This window comes from Canis lupus, chromosome 24, assembly GCF_003254725.2.
Source record: "Canis lupus dingo isolate Sandy chromosome 24, ASM325472v2, whole genome shotgun sequence".
In the NCBI taxonomy this organism is placed as follows: Eukaryota; Metazoa; Chordata; class Mammalia; order Carnivora; family Canidae; genus Canis; species Canis lupus.
Window position 1 is genome coordinate 21,734,499 of NC_064266.1, and position 18,518 is coordinate 21,753,016.

Below are 18,518 nucleotides of genomic sequence, written 5' to 3' on the forward strand. Positions count from 1 at the left end.
GTAATCCAGTCCAACCACATCATTTTGAAAGAAGAGGAAACAGACCCAAGGGTTCGCTGAAAGATGGCAGCAGGGATACTGTTAATTTTTAAAGTTTCTTAAAAGCAAGGTTATAGAGTTTTTGGATTCTGTGTTTTTCTTTTTTAAGATTTTATTTATTTATTTGAGAGAGTAAGTGAGAGAGAGAGAGTGCACAAGAGAGATGAAGGGCAGTGGGAGGAACAGACTCCCTGATGAGCAGGGAGCCCCATGTGGGACTATATCCCAGGACCCTGGGATCACGACCTGAGCTGAAGGCAAGTGCTTAACCAACAAAGCCACCTCGGCACCCCTTGATTTTGTGTTTTTCAGGTGCAAATCCTTCCAATGGCTTTCGTCACCATCTGAATGCTCACAGTGTCCCATCTGTTGAGCCAGTTCAGAGCTGTCTCCTAACTTTCTAGCCTAAATAGTCTCTGCCTATTGGACATTTCCAGAGATGGCCACGGCCACCCAGAACCTGTTCCTGCCTGCCTTTTCTCAGTCAAGCCAGACCCCCTAGGAATTATCCCTGCTAGCTGTCCCTTGATCCCCCTTATAGCCCAGTCAGTCCCAAGGCCTCTGAATCCTGTGCCATCGGATCAGAACTCTTGCACCCAAACACTTTGCTCTCTCCCACCATTACTGCCCCAACCCAGGCCTGGATCCTCAAAACAGCCTCCTGGTGGTTTCCCTCCACCCGGCCTGCCCTTTTCCAGTTATTCTTCCTGTGGAGGGAGAAGAATGTTTCTAAAACACAAATCTGACCATGTACCCTATGCTCCAAGAACAGTCATTGTGATCCCTATGGTTCTCAGGATCAATTTCAGTCTCTCTTAACAGGGCTTTGATGTTTTTAGATTGACCCTTGATTGCTTTGCCAACTTCATGCATCACCACTTCCTACCCTACCTTCTCACACATGATTTTTTTTTTTTTTAAGATTTTATTTATTTGAGAGAAAGAGACAGGGCATGTGTGAGCAGGAGGAGGGGCAGAGGGAGAAGGAGAGAGTGAATCTCAAGTAGACTCCTTGCTGAATGAGGAGCCCAGCATGGTACTTAATCCTGTGACCCTGAGATTGTGACCTGAGTTGACATTGTGAGTCAAATGCTTAACCAACTGAGCCACCCCTGCATTTTTTTCTCTTAGCTAATTCCTATTTTTACTTCAGCACGCTTGAGATGGGAAGCTTTTCTCAATTTCCTCCAAAAGCCTGGATTCTCTTCCTCCCCTATGCCTCTCCCATATTACTCTTTTCCTCCTGATGGTGTCTGACTCCATAGGGTAAGAACCTGCTTACTTGTCTGTGGCCCTCAGTGGACTCTTCAGCTTTGTGATTTGTATTCAGTTGCATCTCTAGCACCCAGCACATAGGAGGTGCTCCATAGGTTTTAAGTAGGGTCAATACACTAAAACCAAAAAGAAAAAAAAATTATTTTAAAAGAAAGCTGGAAAAAAAAAAAAAGAAAGCTGAAATTCCTCTCTGCCTGGAGAAGCTGTATCTTCAGTGTTTCTAAGGTAAAGCCCCAGTGGAGCCACCTCAGCCCCACCCCAGTGATGGTAAGGACGCTGCTGAGCACAATCTGTTTTCCCCCAGAGTTCACCCCTTTGGCTTAGTCCCGAGCTCCTTATGTTTTACAGGCTGCCCTGTGAGGAGATATGTTCTGAGAGAGGTCATTCACGAGATGGATTCTACTTTTTTCTCACTCAGGCCATGGAGAGTAAGCTACTGGTTGGAGGAAAAAATATAGTAGATCACACAAACGAACAGCAGAAAATCCTGGAGCAGAAACGGCAGGAAATCGCAGAGCAGGTATCTCTTCATTCCCTCCTGAGGAGAACGGGCTGGGATGAGGTGCGCTAAAGCCACAGAGCAAGTATCTCTTGTATTAGAGGCTTTCTTTCTTTGTAAAGGTTTTATTTATTTGAGAGAGGGAGAGCGAGCGAGAGAGAGCATGAGCAGAGGGAGAGGCAGAGGGAGAAGCAGGCTCCCCGCTGAGCAGGGCGCCGAATGTGAGACTCTGTCATAGGACCCTGAGATCATGACCTGAGTCAAAGGCAGATACTCAACCCACTGGGCCTCCAGGGACCCCTCTTGTATTAGATTCTTCAGAGGGAATGAAAACGAGGTGTTCAGCCCCTTCCTAGTGAGAGACTGATCTGGATCACCCAGCCCTGTATTCTTATATAGACACGGTCTCAAGGCAAGCTGATGAATTTTGTGATGTTACTCAGAAACGTCGAGAAAGAGAAATCCAGCAACAGATGGAAAGCAGAGATGAGGAGACCTTGGAACTTAAAGAGACATACAGCTCATTGCAGCAAGAGGTGGACATCAAGACCAAAAAACTCAAGAAGGTATAAAGGAACGAGGCCAGGCAGAGGTGTCTTGTGGCTTGGGGGAAGGGCAGAACTTTGTTGTCGGGACGGCTCCCCTCCTCACCCACCTCTCCCCTTGGTCCCAGCTCTTCTCCAAGCTTCAGGCAGTGAAGGCAGAGATCCATGACCTCCAAGAGGAGCACATCAAGGAGCGCCAAGAGCTGGAGCAGACTCAGAACGAGCTCACAAGGGAGCTGAAACTCAAGTAAGTCTGGGCCCTTTGTGGCACCTCCAGCCACTTGCAGGTTTGTTGAGTAAGAAACATGTCTTGAAGACAGGGCCCCTGCCTACTTCTCCCCAACTCATGTTCTGCCGCCTTGTCTGTTTTCTGTTTATTCTGGAGAGAGTCACTTTCTGTCTCCGCATCCCATCTGTTAGGTGAATGACCAGATGATCTCTAAGTTTCTTTCCACCCTTACCTGCTTGAAGTTTTTAAAGGCTCCAGCCTCTGTTGAGAAGGGGGAATCTTTTATTAACTAGAGTTTTCTGAATGGTATAATGAACACCCACCACCCAGATTCATTATAAACAATCTTTTATCGTTTATCTCTCATAGAAATATTCTAAAACCTCATGTAACATTAACTTCCTGTTATTCTCACTCCTGCATATCTACATACATGATCATGATGCTGTTTTATTTTTTTTATTTTTATTTTTTTTAATTTTCATTTATTTATGATAGTCACACAGAGAGAGAGAGGCAGAGACATAGGCAGAGGGAGAAGCAGGCTCCATGCACCGGGAGCCCGAAGTGGGATTTGATCCCGGGTCTCCAGGATCGCGCCCTGGGCCAAAGGCAGGCGCTAAACCACTGCACCACCCAGGGATCCCCATGATGCTGTTTTAAAAAAATGCTTTACTGAGGTATAATTCACATAGCGTATGATTCACCTATTTTAAAAAATATTTTATTTATTTATGAGAGAGAGAGAGAGAGGCAGAGACACAGGCAGAGGGAGAAGAAGGCTCCATGGAGGGAGCCTGACGTGGGACTCGATCCCAGGTCTCCAGGATCAGGCCCTGGGCTGAAGGTGGCTTTAAACCACTGAGCCACTAGGGCTGCCTTGATTCACCTATTTAAATTAGTATACAAGTCGCCTGGGTGGCTCAGTTAATCATCCAACTCTTGATTTCGGCTCAGGTCATAATCTCAGGATTGTGAGTTCAAGCCCCGCATTGGGCTCTGTGCTAGGCATGAAGCCTGCTTAAGATTCTCTCTCCCTCTGCCCCTCCCCTCAACGCCCCCCCCCCCAATAAATAAATAAAGAATAAAATAAAATAAAATACAAATCATTTTTAAAAATGCATATTTACAGGGTTGTAAAATCACCACAATCTGATTTTATTTTTTTTTTATTTTTTATTTTTTTAAATTTTTTATTTATTTATGATAGTCACACACAGAGAGAGAGAGAGAGGCAGAGACACAGGCAGAGGGAGAAGCAGGCTCCATGCACCAGGAGCCCGACGTGGGATTCGATCCCGGGTCTCCAGGATCGCGCCCTGGGCCAAAGGCAGGCGCTAAACCGCTGCGCCACCCAGGGATCCCCACACAATCTGATTTTAAAACGTTTTTTGTGTCCCCCTCCCCCTCCAAGGAAATCCTATACCAGTTAGCAGTCATTCCTTATTACTTGCCCCCCTCCAGCCCTAAGTACCTACTAATCTTCTTTCTGTCTCTGTAAATTTGTATATTCTGAACATTTCATATAAATGGTGTCTTATAATCAGTGGCCTTCTATGACTGGTTTCCTTCACTTAACATGATGCTTTCAAGGATCATTCATGTTGTAGCATGTCAGGACTTCATTCTTTTTTATGGCTGAATGATATTGGATTGTATGGATATATCACACATTTTGTTTGTTTATCAGTTTATGGACATTTGAGTTGTTTCCAGTTTTTGGCTATTATGCTGCTGTGAACATTCATGTACAAATTTTTATATGAACATGTTTTCATTTTTCTGGGATATATACCTAGGAGTGGAATTGCTTAAGTCATATGGTAACTCAGTGTTTAACATTTGGAGGAACTGCCAAATGGTTTTCCAGAATGGCTGCATCATTTTCCATTTTCTTTTTTTTTTTTTTAGTTTTTTTTTTCATTTTCCATTTTCACCACCAATTTTCCCACATCCTGTTGACACTTGTTACTGTCTATCCTTTTTATTATAGCTATCCTAATTGGTGTGAAGTAGTATCTCATTGAGGTTTTGATTTACATTTCTCTAATGACTAATGATATGGAATGTCTTTTCATGTGCTCTTTGTCCATTTGCATATCTTCTTTGGAGAAATGTCTGTTTAAATCCTTCGCCCATTTTAAAGTTGGGTAATTTATTGGGTCTTTTTGTTATTGAGCTGTAAGAGTTCTTCCTATATTCTGGAGACAAGTCCCTTATCAGATATATGATTTGTAGATATTTTCTTGCATTCTATGGGTTGTCTTTTCACTTTATGGTATTTTGTTTGCAGCACAAAAGATTTTAATTCTGATATAGTCCAACTTATCTATATATTTTATTGGTATTGTATCTAAATTTTCCTATTCTGGATATTACATATCAATTTATAATGGAATAGTATGGCCATTTGTGGCTGGCTTCTTTCACTTAGTATAGTGTTTTCAAGGATCATACATATTGTAGCACATATCAATATTTCATTATTTTTTATGGTTGAATAATATTGTATTGTATGAATGTACCACATTTTATATACCCATTCATCAGTTGGTGGAGCTTTGGGTGGTTTGTTTTTAGCTATTATGAATAATAACTGCTGTGAACATTTGTGTACAAGTTTTATTGAGGACTTATGTTTTCAATTCTCTTAGGTCATCTTAGAGTCTTAAAGTTTTAGGTTTTACATTTAGGTCTATGATCCATTTTGAGTTAAGTTTTGTATATAGTATGAAGTAGGGTTCCAAGTGCATTCTTTTGCATGTGGATATCCAGTTGTCCCAGCACTATTTGTTGAAAGGGTCTTCTCTCATTGTCTTTGCACCCTTTTTTTTTTTTTTAAGATTTTATTTATTTATTCATGAGAAACAGAGAAACAGAGAGGTAGAGACACAGGCAGAGGGAGAAGCAGGCTCCATGCAGGGAGCCCAACATGGGACTCTATCCCGGGTCTCCAGGATTACGCCCTGGGGCGAAGGCGGCGCTAAACCACTGAGCCACCCAGGCTGCCCTGTCTTTGCACCCTTATTGAGAATCAGTTGATCATAAATGGAAGGGTTTATTTCTGAATTTTCAATATTGTTCCACTGATCTATTTGTTTGTCTTTATGCCAATACAGCACTGTCTTGATTACTATAGCTGTGTAGTAAGTTTGAAATGAGGAGGTATTAGTCCTCCAACTTTGGTGTTCTTTTTCAAGACTGTTTTTGACTATTTAGGATTTCTTGCATTTCTGTACACATCTTAAGATTGGCTTGTCAATTTCTGTGAAAAAGCCAGCTGGGATATTGATAGGAACTACATTGAATCTATAGATCCATTTAGAGAGTACTATCGTAACAGTTAAGTGTTTTGATCCATGAATGTGGGGTGTCTTATTTATTTAGATCTTCTTTAATTTCTGTTAAGAATGTTTTTAGTTTTCAGTGGATAAGTCGTAAACTTCTTTTGTTAAATATATAGCTAATAATTTTTATTTTGCTATTGTATATGGAATTGTTTTTCTTTTTAAAAAAATATTATTTAAAAAAATAAATATTATTTCTTTATTCATGACAGAGAGAGAGAGAGAGAGAGAGAGAGAGAGGCAGAGACACAGACAGAGGGAAAAGCAGGCTCCATGCAGAGAGCCCGATTTGGGACTTGATCCCGGGTCTCCAGGATCAAGCCCTAGGCTGAAGGCGGCGCTAAACCACACTGAGCCACCCGGGCTGCCCTGGAATTGTTTTTCTTAATTTTATCTTCAGAATGTTTACTGCTAGTGTATAGAAATACAATTGATTTTTGTATACACAGTGATATCTTTCCACCTAACAAAACTAACATTGGTTTCTTAGTGTGCTCCCATGCCTTGCCCATATTCAGATTTTATGGGTTTGTTCATATTAATATCTATATAAAGACCACATATTGCATTTGGTTATTATTTCTCTTCAGCTTATTTTAATCTGAAGGAATCCCTTTTCTTTTTTTTTTAATTTTTATTTATTATTTATGTTAGTCACACACAGAGAGAGAGAGAGAGGCAGAGACACAGGCAGAGGGAGAAGCAGGCTCCATGCACCGGGAGCCCGACGTGGAATTCGATCCCGGGTCTCCAGGATCGCGCCCTGGGCCAAAGGCAGGCGCCAAACTGCTGTGCCACCCAGGGATCCCTAGCAATCCCTTTTCTTTTTAAAACTTTTTTCACAGTTGGCTTATTGAAAAGCCAGGTCAGGCTATAGAAATATCTGAGTCTGGATTTTTTTTTTTTTTTACTATTTTATTTATTTTATGTATTTATTCATATGAGAGAGAGAGAGAGAGAGAGAGAGAGGCAGAGACACAGGCAGAGGGAGAAGCAGGCTCCATGCAGGGAGCCTGATGTGGGACTTGATCCGAGGTCTCCAGGATCAGGCCCTGGGCTGAAGGCAGCACTAAACTGCTGAGCTACCCAGGTTGCCCTCAGTCTGGATTTTAAATGAAAGCAAGCACTGAAAAAAAAAAAGAAAGCAAGCACTGAAGCACTGGTTCTCAACCTTCGCTGCATACTGAAATTATATGAGGTCTTTTAAAAAGGCCTCACCCTGAAGATTCTGACTTAATTTGTCTAGGGCAGTGGTCCTTAAACTTTAGCAGGTACCAAATCACCTGAAGGGCCTGTTAAATATATATTGTGGGATTCCATAACCAGAGTCTGATTCAGTACATCTGGTATGGAGCCTGAGAATTTGCATTTCTATCAGGTTCCAGTTGTTGCTCCTGTTGGTTCTGTGAACACACTTTGAGAACCAGTGGTCTCTCATGAGGTCTGGACAAGATATTTTTTTAAGTTTGCAAGTGATATTAACATGCAGCCTGGCTTAAGAACCGCTGAGTTAATGGTTTCAACCAACAACAATTTGTCTGTAATGATTCTTTCATTAGGGGTTGCAAAATACTGTTTTTCTCCATCAGTCCTTCCACAACTGAGATTTTTCTTTTCTTTTTTAAAGGATTTTGTATACCCATTTGGGGCTTGAACTCACAATCCCAAGATCAAGAGTTGCATGACAGGTGCCCCTAGCTGGAATTTTTCTTTAAAGAGCTTTTCAGGGATCCCTGGGTGGCTCAGCAGCTTAGCGCCTGCCTTTGGCCCAGGGCGTGATCCTGGAGACCTGGGATCGAGTCCCACGTCCAGCTCCCTGCATGGAGCCTGCTTCTCCCTCTGCCTGTGTCTCTGCCTCTCACTCTCTTTCTGTGTGTCTCTCATGAATAAATAAATAAAAATATTTGAAAGAAAGAAGAAAGGAAGGAAAGGGAAGGGAAGGGAAGGGAAGGGGGAAAGGAAAGGAAAAAGGAAAAGAAAGAGCTTTTCAGAGGGATTCTTTAATGACCAAGTTTTAAATTTGGAAAGAGCTCTTACAATTAAATGTGTCCTCTTTCTAGGTATGTACACCTAGAAAAAAATCAGAACAAAATATGTCAAAATATTAATAATAGCTACCTCTGGTTAGTGAAATTATATGTAGATGTATTTTTCACATTTCCTACTGTATAGATAGGACTTTTAAAATCAGAAAAAAACAAATATATGTCATAAAAAATAATTTCTTAAATGTTTCAAATAAAATAAATAGAAAATTCCATCTCTCTGAAATATTTTTCCCCAGGGAAGCCTTTTTCATTTCATTGTTATATCTCTTATTTATATCTTTTGAATAAACAGTGAGTCAGCCTCTTTCTCACGGTCAGTACCCTACACCTCTGTGGTGTGTGTTGTGTATCTTTCCCACGTTAATACCCCTTTGGTATTGTTCTGTCCTGAGGTTTTGAGAGTATGAAGGCAGAGATGTGGCAGGGGACAGTCATCACTATGGAGAGACACAACCCAGTGGGTTCCAGTTTCACTGTTTGCTATGTTCCCCAACACTTCTCAGGCTGAGACTCTTCTCAAGAATGGTCTTTACTCTCAGTGGTCTGAGGGACTGAAATCCACTCAGTCTTTCTCTTTGTCCTGGTGATGAGAGTGGGAAGTTTTCTAGCTTGGGCAACAATCCATGGCATCAGAAGAAGGCCGTTTAATTTCTAATCCATTTTCAGCATTTTGGAAGTTCATATGCTGGGTTGGCAGTACCAGTGGGCCCCTAGAAGACACTTCTGTTAGCACATGTTCACTCTGGTACAGCGTGAGCCTGGCCACTTGTCTTCAGTCTCTTCACCTCCTCAAGCTGCTCCTCCTTGGGCAGAAGTGACCTCCCTAGAGTTCTAGAGCAGCCCACCATCAGCACCTGTTGTATCTAAGAGGGCTGACTTCTCTGTCTCAGGCAGGGACCAGGTATCATTCCTGTCTGTACCCTAGCTGTCTGTCTGATGGTAGGCCCATAGTGCTTGCCCTGTGAGTGTTTGCTGAGTGGCTTGACTCTCATCTAATGACTCCCATGCCTAGTATAGCCAGTACTCCACTTCTGTTCTTTCTCCACCTGTGTCCACTCATGTATGTGTGCTCTTACAGGCATCTTATTATAGAAAACTTCATCCCTTTGGAAGAAAAAAGTAAAATTATGAATAGATCCTTCTTTGATGAAGAGGAAGATCATTGGAAATTACATCCTATAACCAGACTGGAGTAAGTCACTATTGATTTTAAGGTGGGGACGAGGGGGAAAAAATAAGCTAGACTTAGCCCAAGGGGTATGGTAGGATGTATTGTTAGGAATTGGGAGACTATCACAGTGAATTCACAACCTTTCCCAAGTTCCTGCGTTTTTGCCTACTGAGCCGTCAAATGAAGCATGCTAGGCCAAAGGAGGGGCAGTACCCAGACGGGTGTCATATCGTATGGCAATCTGAAACAGCGTGGAGGAGGATTTCCAGTCTGTCTGGGTCTTGCTGGAATAATGGGAGAAGGTCGGCCAAGGATGTGGGGGTGGGAACATTAACAGCTCAGCTTTGCGCCTGCCATCTAAGAACTGGATGATGACTGATCCCTTCCAGTTTAAGAGAGAGGCATGATGTTCACATTTGAATAAGAATGTGACTCATACAGAAAATATAAGCAGTTCTTTACCCATTTGCATGGCAGCCCTCAGTCCAGGGAGTTACTAGGTTTAGGTTCTGTTTAAATAGGCTCAGTGTCTTCTGACAGATGGTTCCACAGGACGGTCCTGGGACTGTGGAACACACTCCAGCCAGGGCTTTAACCACTGCAGTCCATTTCCAGGAATCAGCAGATGATGAAGCGGCCAGTCTCAGCTGTGGGGTATAAGAGACCATTGAGCCAACACGCAAGAATGTCCATGATGATTCGTCCAGAGGCCCGATATAGGGTGAGAAGATCATCCTTGTGTTTCTCTCCTATCTCTTTTCAAGGAGTTTAGATTTATATAAACCCTCAGGCACCATTCTGCAGAGTTCGTATCTTGACTCTTTCCAGAGGTTCCTGAGGACATTTATATTAACATAACAATTATAACAAAATAAGAAATAAATATACTAAGTAACAAAAAGAACAAATAATTATGAAAAAGAAGGTAAAATAGAATGAGATTTAGAAAATTAGGACTAGGAAAGAGGAGGGTACAAATATACTGTCGATAATGGCTAGTAAACATCAACATGAATCCTGAAAATGGCTCTGTGTGAAGGCTGGAGGGAATGTAGTCATGTAATGACAGGAGGTGGAGATAAGCTAAAGAACTTTGGCTACTTCCATTTAACGGAATGTGGGTCAGTCAGGTTGTTATTTAAAGTGATGTAATTGAGGACTACTGACCCAAACATATTTTACAATAATAATACTGTGCAAGTTTCTACTCATAACTACTTGCTGTATGCTAGGCATGTACTCAGCACTTTATTGCTTCTCTAATTGAACCTTCCTACCTCCTCTGTGTAGCAGGTCCTATGGCTTAGTAGGTAGCTGGTAAGTGGATGAACCAGGAGACACAATACATTGTTAAGTTATAAAACAATCGGTATTAGACATTTACATATGAAATTTAAAAAGCTGCTGCAAAATGTATCAAAATGTGAACTGATTATCTCTGGTTAATGGAAGTGTACTCAGTTTAAATTGCCTTCTTTTTGCTTATCTGTATTTTATTTTATTTATTTTTGTTAAAGATTTTATTTATTTATTTATTTATTTGAGAGAGAGAGAGTGTATGTGCACGAGTGGAGAGGCACGGACAGAGTGAGAGGAAGAAGCAGACTTCCTGCTGAACAGGGACCCCAACTCGGGACTCAATCCCAGGAACCTGAGATCATGACCTGAGCTGAAGGCAGACAGTCAACTGAATGAGCCACTCAGGCTCTTCATCTGTATTTTATATTAATAGGGAATCTGTGGGTTTGGAGTTTTTTTTTTGTTTTGTTTTGTTTTTTTTTTTGAGGATAGATTCTCATGTGAAACATTTAATGTGTTTTTGAGTCTTCCTTGGCCACCAAAGGAGAGCAGATTGGGATTAATTAGTCCCTCAGGTGCTATTCTTCCTGGTGTTGAGTTATTTAAAATAAAGGAAACAAAAAAAATAAAAAATAAAAAAAAAAATAAAGGAAACAAAGCAAAAAAAATCACAATAGGGGGCGCTTTCTGTAGTGGAAGGTGAATAATGTATCAGGGTCCTCAGAAGCATTTTCCTTGAAGTTTCAGAGGGTGCATCTCTTGCCCATTATTTCATGTCTCAAAACAAAAACGTGATTTCAAAGCCTACAAATCAAAATGTGTGGATTTCCAGGGGGCTAACCTGATCCAAAGGTAGAATTTAAAGCAATGGCTCTCAGAAGTTTGTAGCAGTGGACCCGCTCCATTAAGAAAAATTTTAGGCAGCATCTCAATATATAAAATTGATTGATGGAGCCACTCCATCTCTCCACCTTCTCCCTGCAGTGACCCTTCTGCCCCCTCTGGACTCGACTGGGTGGGAGTTGCTGAAGGAGGAGATGTGTACCATGGCTGTTCTTCCCTCTACTTACTCATCTCAGTATGTAGGAGCCAGGGAAAGGCCCACCACAGGCTATCAAGTGAAGAAATCCAGCCACAAGGCCAGTTATGAGGCAGGGCCCAGTATGATTTATAAAATATGGTTACAAGACACACACTGCCACATGCCTTCCACATATGTACTCCCTACCTGCCTCCTTCCCTTGGCCACCAGAAGGTTCATGAGAACTGCTGTAGGTGGTGAAATGGTCAGTGATTAATATCTTCTTATTTATATCTTTTTGTGTTTTCACATTGACTGCAGTAAGTGGGTTCTACTTATTATTTTCCCCTGCTTATTCCCCTTAGGGTATAATATATGTTCATTGTTTAAAAAAAAAAAAAAACACACACAAAAAAACACTTTTTTAAAAAAGGAAATAGAAGAAAGCCAAGAGAAAAGATAAAAACATCTGTATCCTCACCAGGAAAAAGTTATAAAACCGTGTCACTACAGGCGCTTGGTAGGCTCTGAGTAGCAAGAAATGTGCAATTCTGTTTTTTGGAGGGGGTCAGGACTGCTTGTTCTCTCTGTCTGATCGATCAGAGGCCAGCCTGGCTGGTTATGGCTGTGCTTCTGCAGGCAGAAAACATCGTGCTGTTAGAGCTGGACATGCCCAGCCGGACCACCAGAGACTACGAGGGCCCCGCCATTGCTCCCAAAGTTCAGGCTGCACTGGATGCGGCTCTGCAGGATGAAGATGAGATACAGGTGGACGCATCATCCTTTGAAAGCACTACAAATAAGAAATCCAAGGCCAGGTGAGTGGCTTTTGATGGCCTATGGCTATGCAGAACATGCTTGAACAAGGACAAATAAAGGTAAAGGTTTGTCAACACTTTACGGAACACACCAGAAAGTATTGCCATGTTACTCCTATGTGTATTCATATATTCCACAAATATTTATGGCTTGGGCATCATGTCAAATCTAATGAACACTGGAATGCTTGATGTGCCCCGGGTCCTATCATGAGGAGTATATGTTCTGGTGAAATAAAGGACAGTTCTTTGGTCCCTACCAGGTACTAGGCAATTCTAAGTGCTTTAAAAAAATTCTCTTAATGATGTCTACACAAACTTGTAAATATTACCAGTAACCCCATTTTATAGATTGGAAAACTAAGTCAGAATTTTACAAAGTAGCCAAGTTTAAGGAAGGAAGTACAGAGCCAGGGTTCAAACTTACGTGTGTCTAAATCCACAGCCCAGGCTCCGAGCCTCAGTGCTGAATTTACCTCATTTAAATAACCCATTGAATTATCAAGTACTTAATGTGGTGCTAAATTAGAAACTCTGCCTTATTAAACTTTGGATTAGAAACTTAAGGACAACAAATAGGTGAAAACCAAAAATGGAATGCAAACAGTATTTTTTACCAATTCAGAGAAGATAGTCAAGATCCGATTTAAATGGAAGGACAGTGGCTGAGAAGCAGGTTCCTTCCCTGAGGTGTCATGCCTGGGTTGGCAGGTTGTGTTAGCCATGCACAGAGGATCAGGCTATGCCAGTCTGGTGGTTTTACAGTTGAAAGTATACTGGCTTTCAGGCCACTGAGGAAAGGCTAAGGGTACTTGTTGAGAAAAGAACATGATCTGTGTCAGCAACAGAGATGGGACATGACATGTAAACATGTGCTTGACTCTTGCAGGCCTAAAAGCGGAAGGAAGTCGGGATCCTCCTCCTCTTCCTCAGGAACCCCTGCATCTCAGCTTTATCCACAGTCTCGAGGGCTGGTTCCAAAGTAAAGCCAGCTCCTCCTCTCCCAGGGTGTAAATAGCATTTGCCTTCTGAGAGAAGAGACGAGCAAAAACCTGCAGAGAGGACTTCAAGCCCAAACTCAGAACCGTGCCCCTGGGGAGAAGCTATGGCCTCTTTGCAGATTAACCACCATACTCTGGTTGAAGCGTGCTGTCCTAATCTGGCACGCTGTGACTCTGGGAAATGTCCTTTAATTAGCATCTCAGAAATGCATGGGTAAGGTAAAGTGTGCTAGTCGAAGTGGAAAGCAAGAGAATGACCAGTGACCTTGCTTCCCTTCTCCCTTGCCTCCTCTTCTTCCTTCCCTCGCCCTCCCTCCCTCTCCCCTCTCCTTTTCTAGCCTGTTCTTTGTGCCAGGCTCCTTTCTTGTTGAACAACGGGGCAGAATCAGGAGTCACCTGAGCAGGACCCAGTCTTCGGAGCCTCAGGATAAAATGACAGTGAAGTTGAAAAGTAAAAGCCCTAGAATTGAATAGGTGCTTGTTCCTGTCGGTAGAATGAGAATTCTCATTTGGATCCAAGCCCCCGATAGGCTTGATTGGCCTTTGGGATCTGCTGAATAAAGAAATGTTTTCCAAGAATGTTGGAAGCAATAGAAACAACATTCCCTTTGCCTCCTTAGAGAGTTCAGGGAAATAGCTTCTTTAAAACCTTAAAACCATGACCATAAAGCCGTAAATCTGTAAGCTGATGCCATGTCCATACACTGTGTCACTTTACTCTTCATTTGTCACCATCTTTTCCCTTGCAGATATCCTCTGAGTGTCCCTGCCTAGGCCCATCCTCTGCCCCCAGAGCATGCTCAGTTGTGGGCCTGTTTTATGAGAAAAGAGACTGGCTCTGCTTTCTTTGATGGGACAAGAGTCAGGGGAATGAGACATACAGTGGCACTTTTGAATTCCCCATTCTGTTCCCTGTTTGCATGAGGGTGATTAGGCAGTGCAGAGACAGAGACGTGGGACTTGGGAGCGGTGGGAGAGGAAGATATAATGAATGAGAGCGAAGGAGTCCTGTCTGCCAGCAGAACACTCACCTGAGGTTAGATCTGTGGCTCCCTGTGGGCAGAGCCAAACATGGTGGCCAGAAGTGGCCGCACCATTGAACAAGCTCAGAGGAGAGAGTTAGGAATTCCCATTTACATACACTAGTTTGGTTCATAAGTTTTAGTTCGTTGTATTATTGAAATTCAGAGCTTCATTTTATGTTGGTCATTAGGTGAATGTTGCTCACTTTTCCTCCCCTAGAGAAACTCCTAAGTGTGTGGGTGTGCAAGCACAATGGTGCCTGTGTTTTTTGAGTGTCCGTGTGTGTCTGGAAGAGAGAGACCAAGGACTTGCCCAGTGTTAGAAATACACTAACGTGCAGTTTTGCCTTTGTCTGTATTAAAGGCCCACTGAATGACTGATCCAGGCTAGAAGTGCTCCCATGTGAGTGTCTGAGTCCATGAGCCAAGCCTGAGGGGACAGTACGAGTCCCTAGGTCTGCCATACTGGCGCACCTTGCTGGCACGGTGCCTCAGGAAGGTGGCGACTCAGGTGGGCCTTGAGTTATAGTTTAACTCCGCTGCTGAGTTCCCAGGGCACATTTCTGGATCAGAACCCATGGGAAAGAGGGGGTACCAAGTGCAATGTCTTAGCATTCTACAAATGGAGATCTGGCATCTGGCAGCTTATCTCCTTTTTAGTTACCATTCTTTCTGAAACCCAGAGCCCTTTTCAGCAATTCCCAGAGCATAATGGAGCCTTCCCTCATCTTTCTTGGGATCAAACCCTGCTTCATATTTATTAAGAACTTACCTGCTTGAACAGGAACCAAATGATGAGGTGGATAGTCTGAAATGATTATCTGCCAGTTACACCTGCCTCTTGCACCACATTCCCTCAAAGCTAGTCTGAATTCCATAGGCTGAAAATATTCATCTAGCAAATCAGAACTGAACACTGCAGATAACACCATACCTTAATACCGATGTCTCAAGGTGGCTATTCTGAGCAAGGGTGGTTGAGTGACCGTGGAACTTTTCTAAGGGCAGAAAGAGAAAGCCAAGTGGGCAGGCAGGGTTATTAAAACAGGCTTGCCTTATACACAGCTGTGTTCGTCCAGCAGTCCGTGAGAGCAGATAAACAGCTGTGAGGAGGTGGAGCTATCCCTCCCCAAGCAGTCTCTGGTGCTTTTCTTCTCTCAAAATGGATCCGATAAATATTTGAGTAGAGCAGACAGGAGCATGGCTTACTGCTACCAGAAAGCTGCTGCTTTGGGCTCTGAATTGAGCCAAATGTGTAGAGGACCGACCTGGTTTTCATGTCTGTAGTCACACTAGAATGTTCCAAGCCATCTGAGGGTCTTCACGCAGGAGCAGCCAGCAAAGTCTGGAAACAAGTCTGAACAGGCTCTAAGAAGATCACCTGGGAGAAGGAGTTTAAGACTGTGTGTGCAACCTTCATCGAGCCCCTTTTTGCTCTGATCAATAAGAATGTATGTATCTGCCTTCATATTCTAAAGTCACCTGTCTCCCAGATCCCTGGATTCAGACCCCAAGGCCACAAATCCTAGGCATGAAGCACTTTCTTAAGACTCTGACCTAATGTTGGATTGTTCCCCATTGAATGCCTGCATGCTGCTTGAATTGTACCACCCACACCTCCATGACCAAGGGCGTCAGAGAGTTCTACAGTTCAGGCCTAGGCCACTCTCTGCTTTTCCTGTCTGACTCTTGTAAGTCCTCCCTCACTGAATGTAGAATTGTTGCTGAGTTTTTGAGAAGTGTTGATTCCCTGTTAACATGGGGTATCAGTTCTGCCTCACATTTCCCACTTACAGTCGAGGCTCATTGCAAACAACACCTTGGGCCATCTCAACACCATCCGTGGATGAAAATGGGGCTATTAATATACACTCTAAAAGCCATAATCAAAATGCTCAGAGGGAACTGGATAAGGACAGTGGGCCTGGCTGTTGTCTACTGCGCATGGTTTTGTCTGGTACTGTTTGGAAATCTGCCACCTTCTCCCCGCCCTTGTTATTTTGAATGAAATGCTTTTGAGGTTATTTATGAAAGGAGTGATCCTGGGGCAGGCAGGAGGCAGTGGGCTTTATGGCTCTTTGGAGTTACTATTGAGCTTGACCTTCTCTTTGGCTACTTTTAGACAAAGAATATGCCAATACTTGGGCTCTAAGTTTTACAACTGATATTTATTTGTATCATCTCTTTGTCTAGGAATGTAAAAGTGACTCTAAACTAAGATGTGTAATAAAAATCAATCAGATTTATTGTACCTACAAAAAGGTGTCCTTATAAATGACTAACACTTTTGAAAATGACATGCCAGTGGCTGACATGTGCCACTTTCTTTAAACATTTAAACTTTTCTAGTGAAAGGAGGGTGGGAGTGGAAAATGAAGACTGAGTTGGGATGCTGGCATTAAAAAAAAATAGCAATAAGGTAAAGGGACATAAAATGAAGAAAGGGTGACAAGGGCTTTTCATGTGTTTCTGTGGGGGTTCCTGAGATAGGCCTGGGCAGCCGGCAGTGGCATTTTTTTGAACTTTTGTGTTTTGGGTTCAAAATTTCTTTAAGTTCATTCCATATTATACTTTAAGTTGTGTCCCCCCTTTTTTTTAACGCAAAAATATTTTATGCTATTTACCATCAGGTAAAAAAAGAAATACCAGAAATGGGCCACAGGTTGTTCTTGTGATCTCTCATATGCTTTGGCCTATTGGACAATACTCCTGGAGAGTTGAGAAAAAGGGGCACAGACTCTAGCCTCTGAGCTGGGTTTGAGTTCTGATTGTGTTTGCCTTCTAGCTAGGTGACTGTGAGGAATTTAATTTACCACTCTGAACTTTGGTGTCTTTGCTTATAAAATGATGTAGTAATCCCCACTTTGCAGGGCCATTGTGAAGATTAGCAATGCATTTAAAGAAACATCCCACAAGTTTGTGGACTATAGCAGTCATTTAAAAATGTGGTTATTGTTGTAACATGGCCCTGTGTTCAGAAGACACTATGAATAGTTTGTATTCCAAGAAACTAGAAGCTGCCACTGGGCATATCATGTTTAGAAAATCCTAGGCCTTTACAGAAAAGCTGCTAACCATTTAACAAATATATGTTAAGTTCCTACCATATGCCACACTGTTCTGGGCACTGGGTATAGAGATGTGAGCAATATTGTCTTGGTACCTGCCCACACAGAGCTTGCACTTTAATGAGGAGGGAGGCAGGATGTTAACAAAATGCACACAAGTGTATAATCACAAATTATGACAGATACCATGAAATGGTATTGTAGCATTTTATAGGAGACTAATAGGGTCCTACTTGGGATTGGGTGAGTAAGTAAGGGAATGGCTTTCTGAAGAAATGGCATTTACAGTGAGATCTAAAGGATGAGAGATTTGGGGGACCTGGCTGGCTCAGTTGGTAGAGCGTATGACTCTTGATCTCAGGGTTGTGAGTTCAGACCCCACTTTGGGTGTAGAACTCATTAAAAAAAGGGGGGGGGGGGCTTAGTTGGTTAAACATCAGCCTTTGGCTCGGGTTGTGATCCTGCAGTCTTGGGATCGAGCCCCACATCAGGCTCTCACTCAGTGGGGAGTCTGTTTCTCCCCCTGCTTATACTCTCTCTCTCTCAAATAAAATCTTTAAAAACTAAACAAAGAGTATGAGAAATTAGCTGGGTAAGAGAGGAGAGGGAAGGAGTCTGTGAAGGTCTTGAAGCAGAATTTCACAGGAAGGCATCTCTAGTCCTTTTTACCCTCACTACAGGGAAGCAAGGAGAACTATTCAGGAAAAAATTATAGCACAGGACTTAAACAACAACAACAACACCAAACCAACAAATTTAAAGAGCATGGAAAGGATAGCATCCTATGTGACTTAGGCAAAGGATTTTTAATTGTGTTTCTTTATAAGTCGCCTTCAAACTATATGTAATGTTCGCATAACTTCCTTTCTTTCAAAAAGAGTTAAAAACCATAGCTTGGCTTAGCCTAAATAATTATTAATGTCGAATGATTCAAAATCCATTAGCCAGGGGATCCCCGGGTGGCTCAGCGGTTTGGTGACTGCCTTCGGCCTGGGGCGTGATCCCGGAGTCCCGGGATCGAGTCCCACGTCGGGCTCCCTGCATGGAGCCTGCTTCTCCCTCTGCTTGTGTCTCTGCCTTTTTCTCTCTCTGTCTCTCATGAATGAATAAATAAAATCTTTTTGAAAAAAAAATCC

The 18,518-nt window shown here is 42.6% G+C and overlaps 1 protein-coding gene across 8 annotated transcripts in view; it reads left to right on the forward strand.

Moving 5' to 3' along the window:
- KIF3B (kinesin family member 3B) overlaps positions 1-16,575 on the forward strand; it is a 44,999-nt gene extending 28,424 nt beyond the window's left edge. For 5 of the 8 annotated variants that reach the window (XM_035705673.2, XM_035705674.2, XM_035705675.2 and 2 more), the window contains exons 3-9: positions 1,733-1,834; positions 2,257-2,379; positions 2,487-2,605; positions 9,061-9,174; positions 9,769-9,874; positions 12,113-12,291; positions 13,181-16,575. In XM_035705673.2, the coding sequence (XP_035561566.1) occupies positions 1,733-1,834; positions 2,257-2,379; positions 2,487-2,605; positions 9,061-9,174; positions 9,769-9,874; positions 12,113-12,291; positions 13,181-13,277 (840 nt within the window). In that variant the 3' untranslated portion in view covers positions 13,278-16,575. Of the gene's footprint in view, positions 1-1,732; positions 1,835-2,256; positions 2,380-2,486; positions 2,606-9,060; positions 9,175-9,757; positions 9,875-11,436; positions 11,797-12,112; positions 12,292-13,180 lie in introns of those variants that run through there. The other 3 variants (XR_007405584.1, XR_007405585.1, XM_035705678.2) reach the window with 3 other exon arrangements.
- The last annotated feature ends 1,943 nt before the right edge of the window (positions 16,576-18,518 follow it).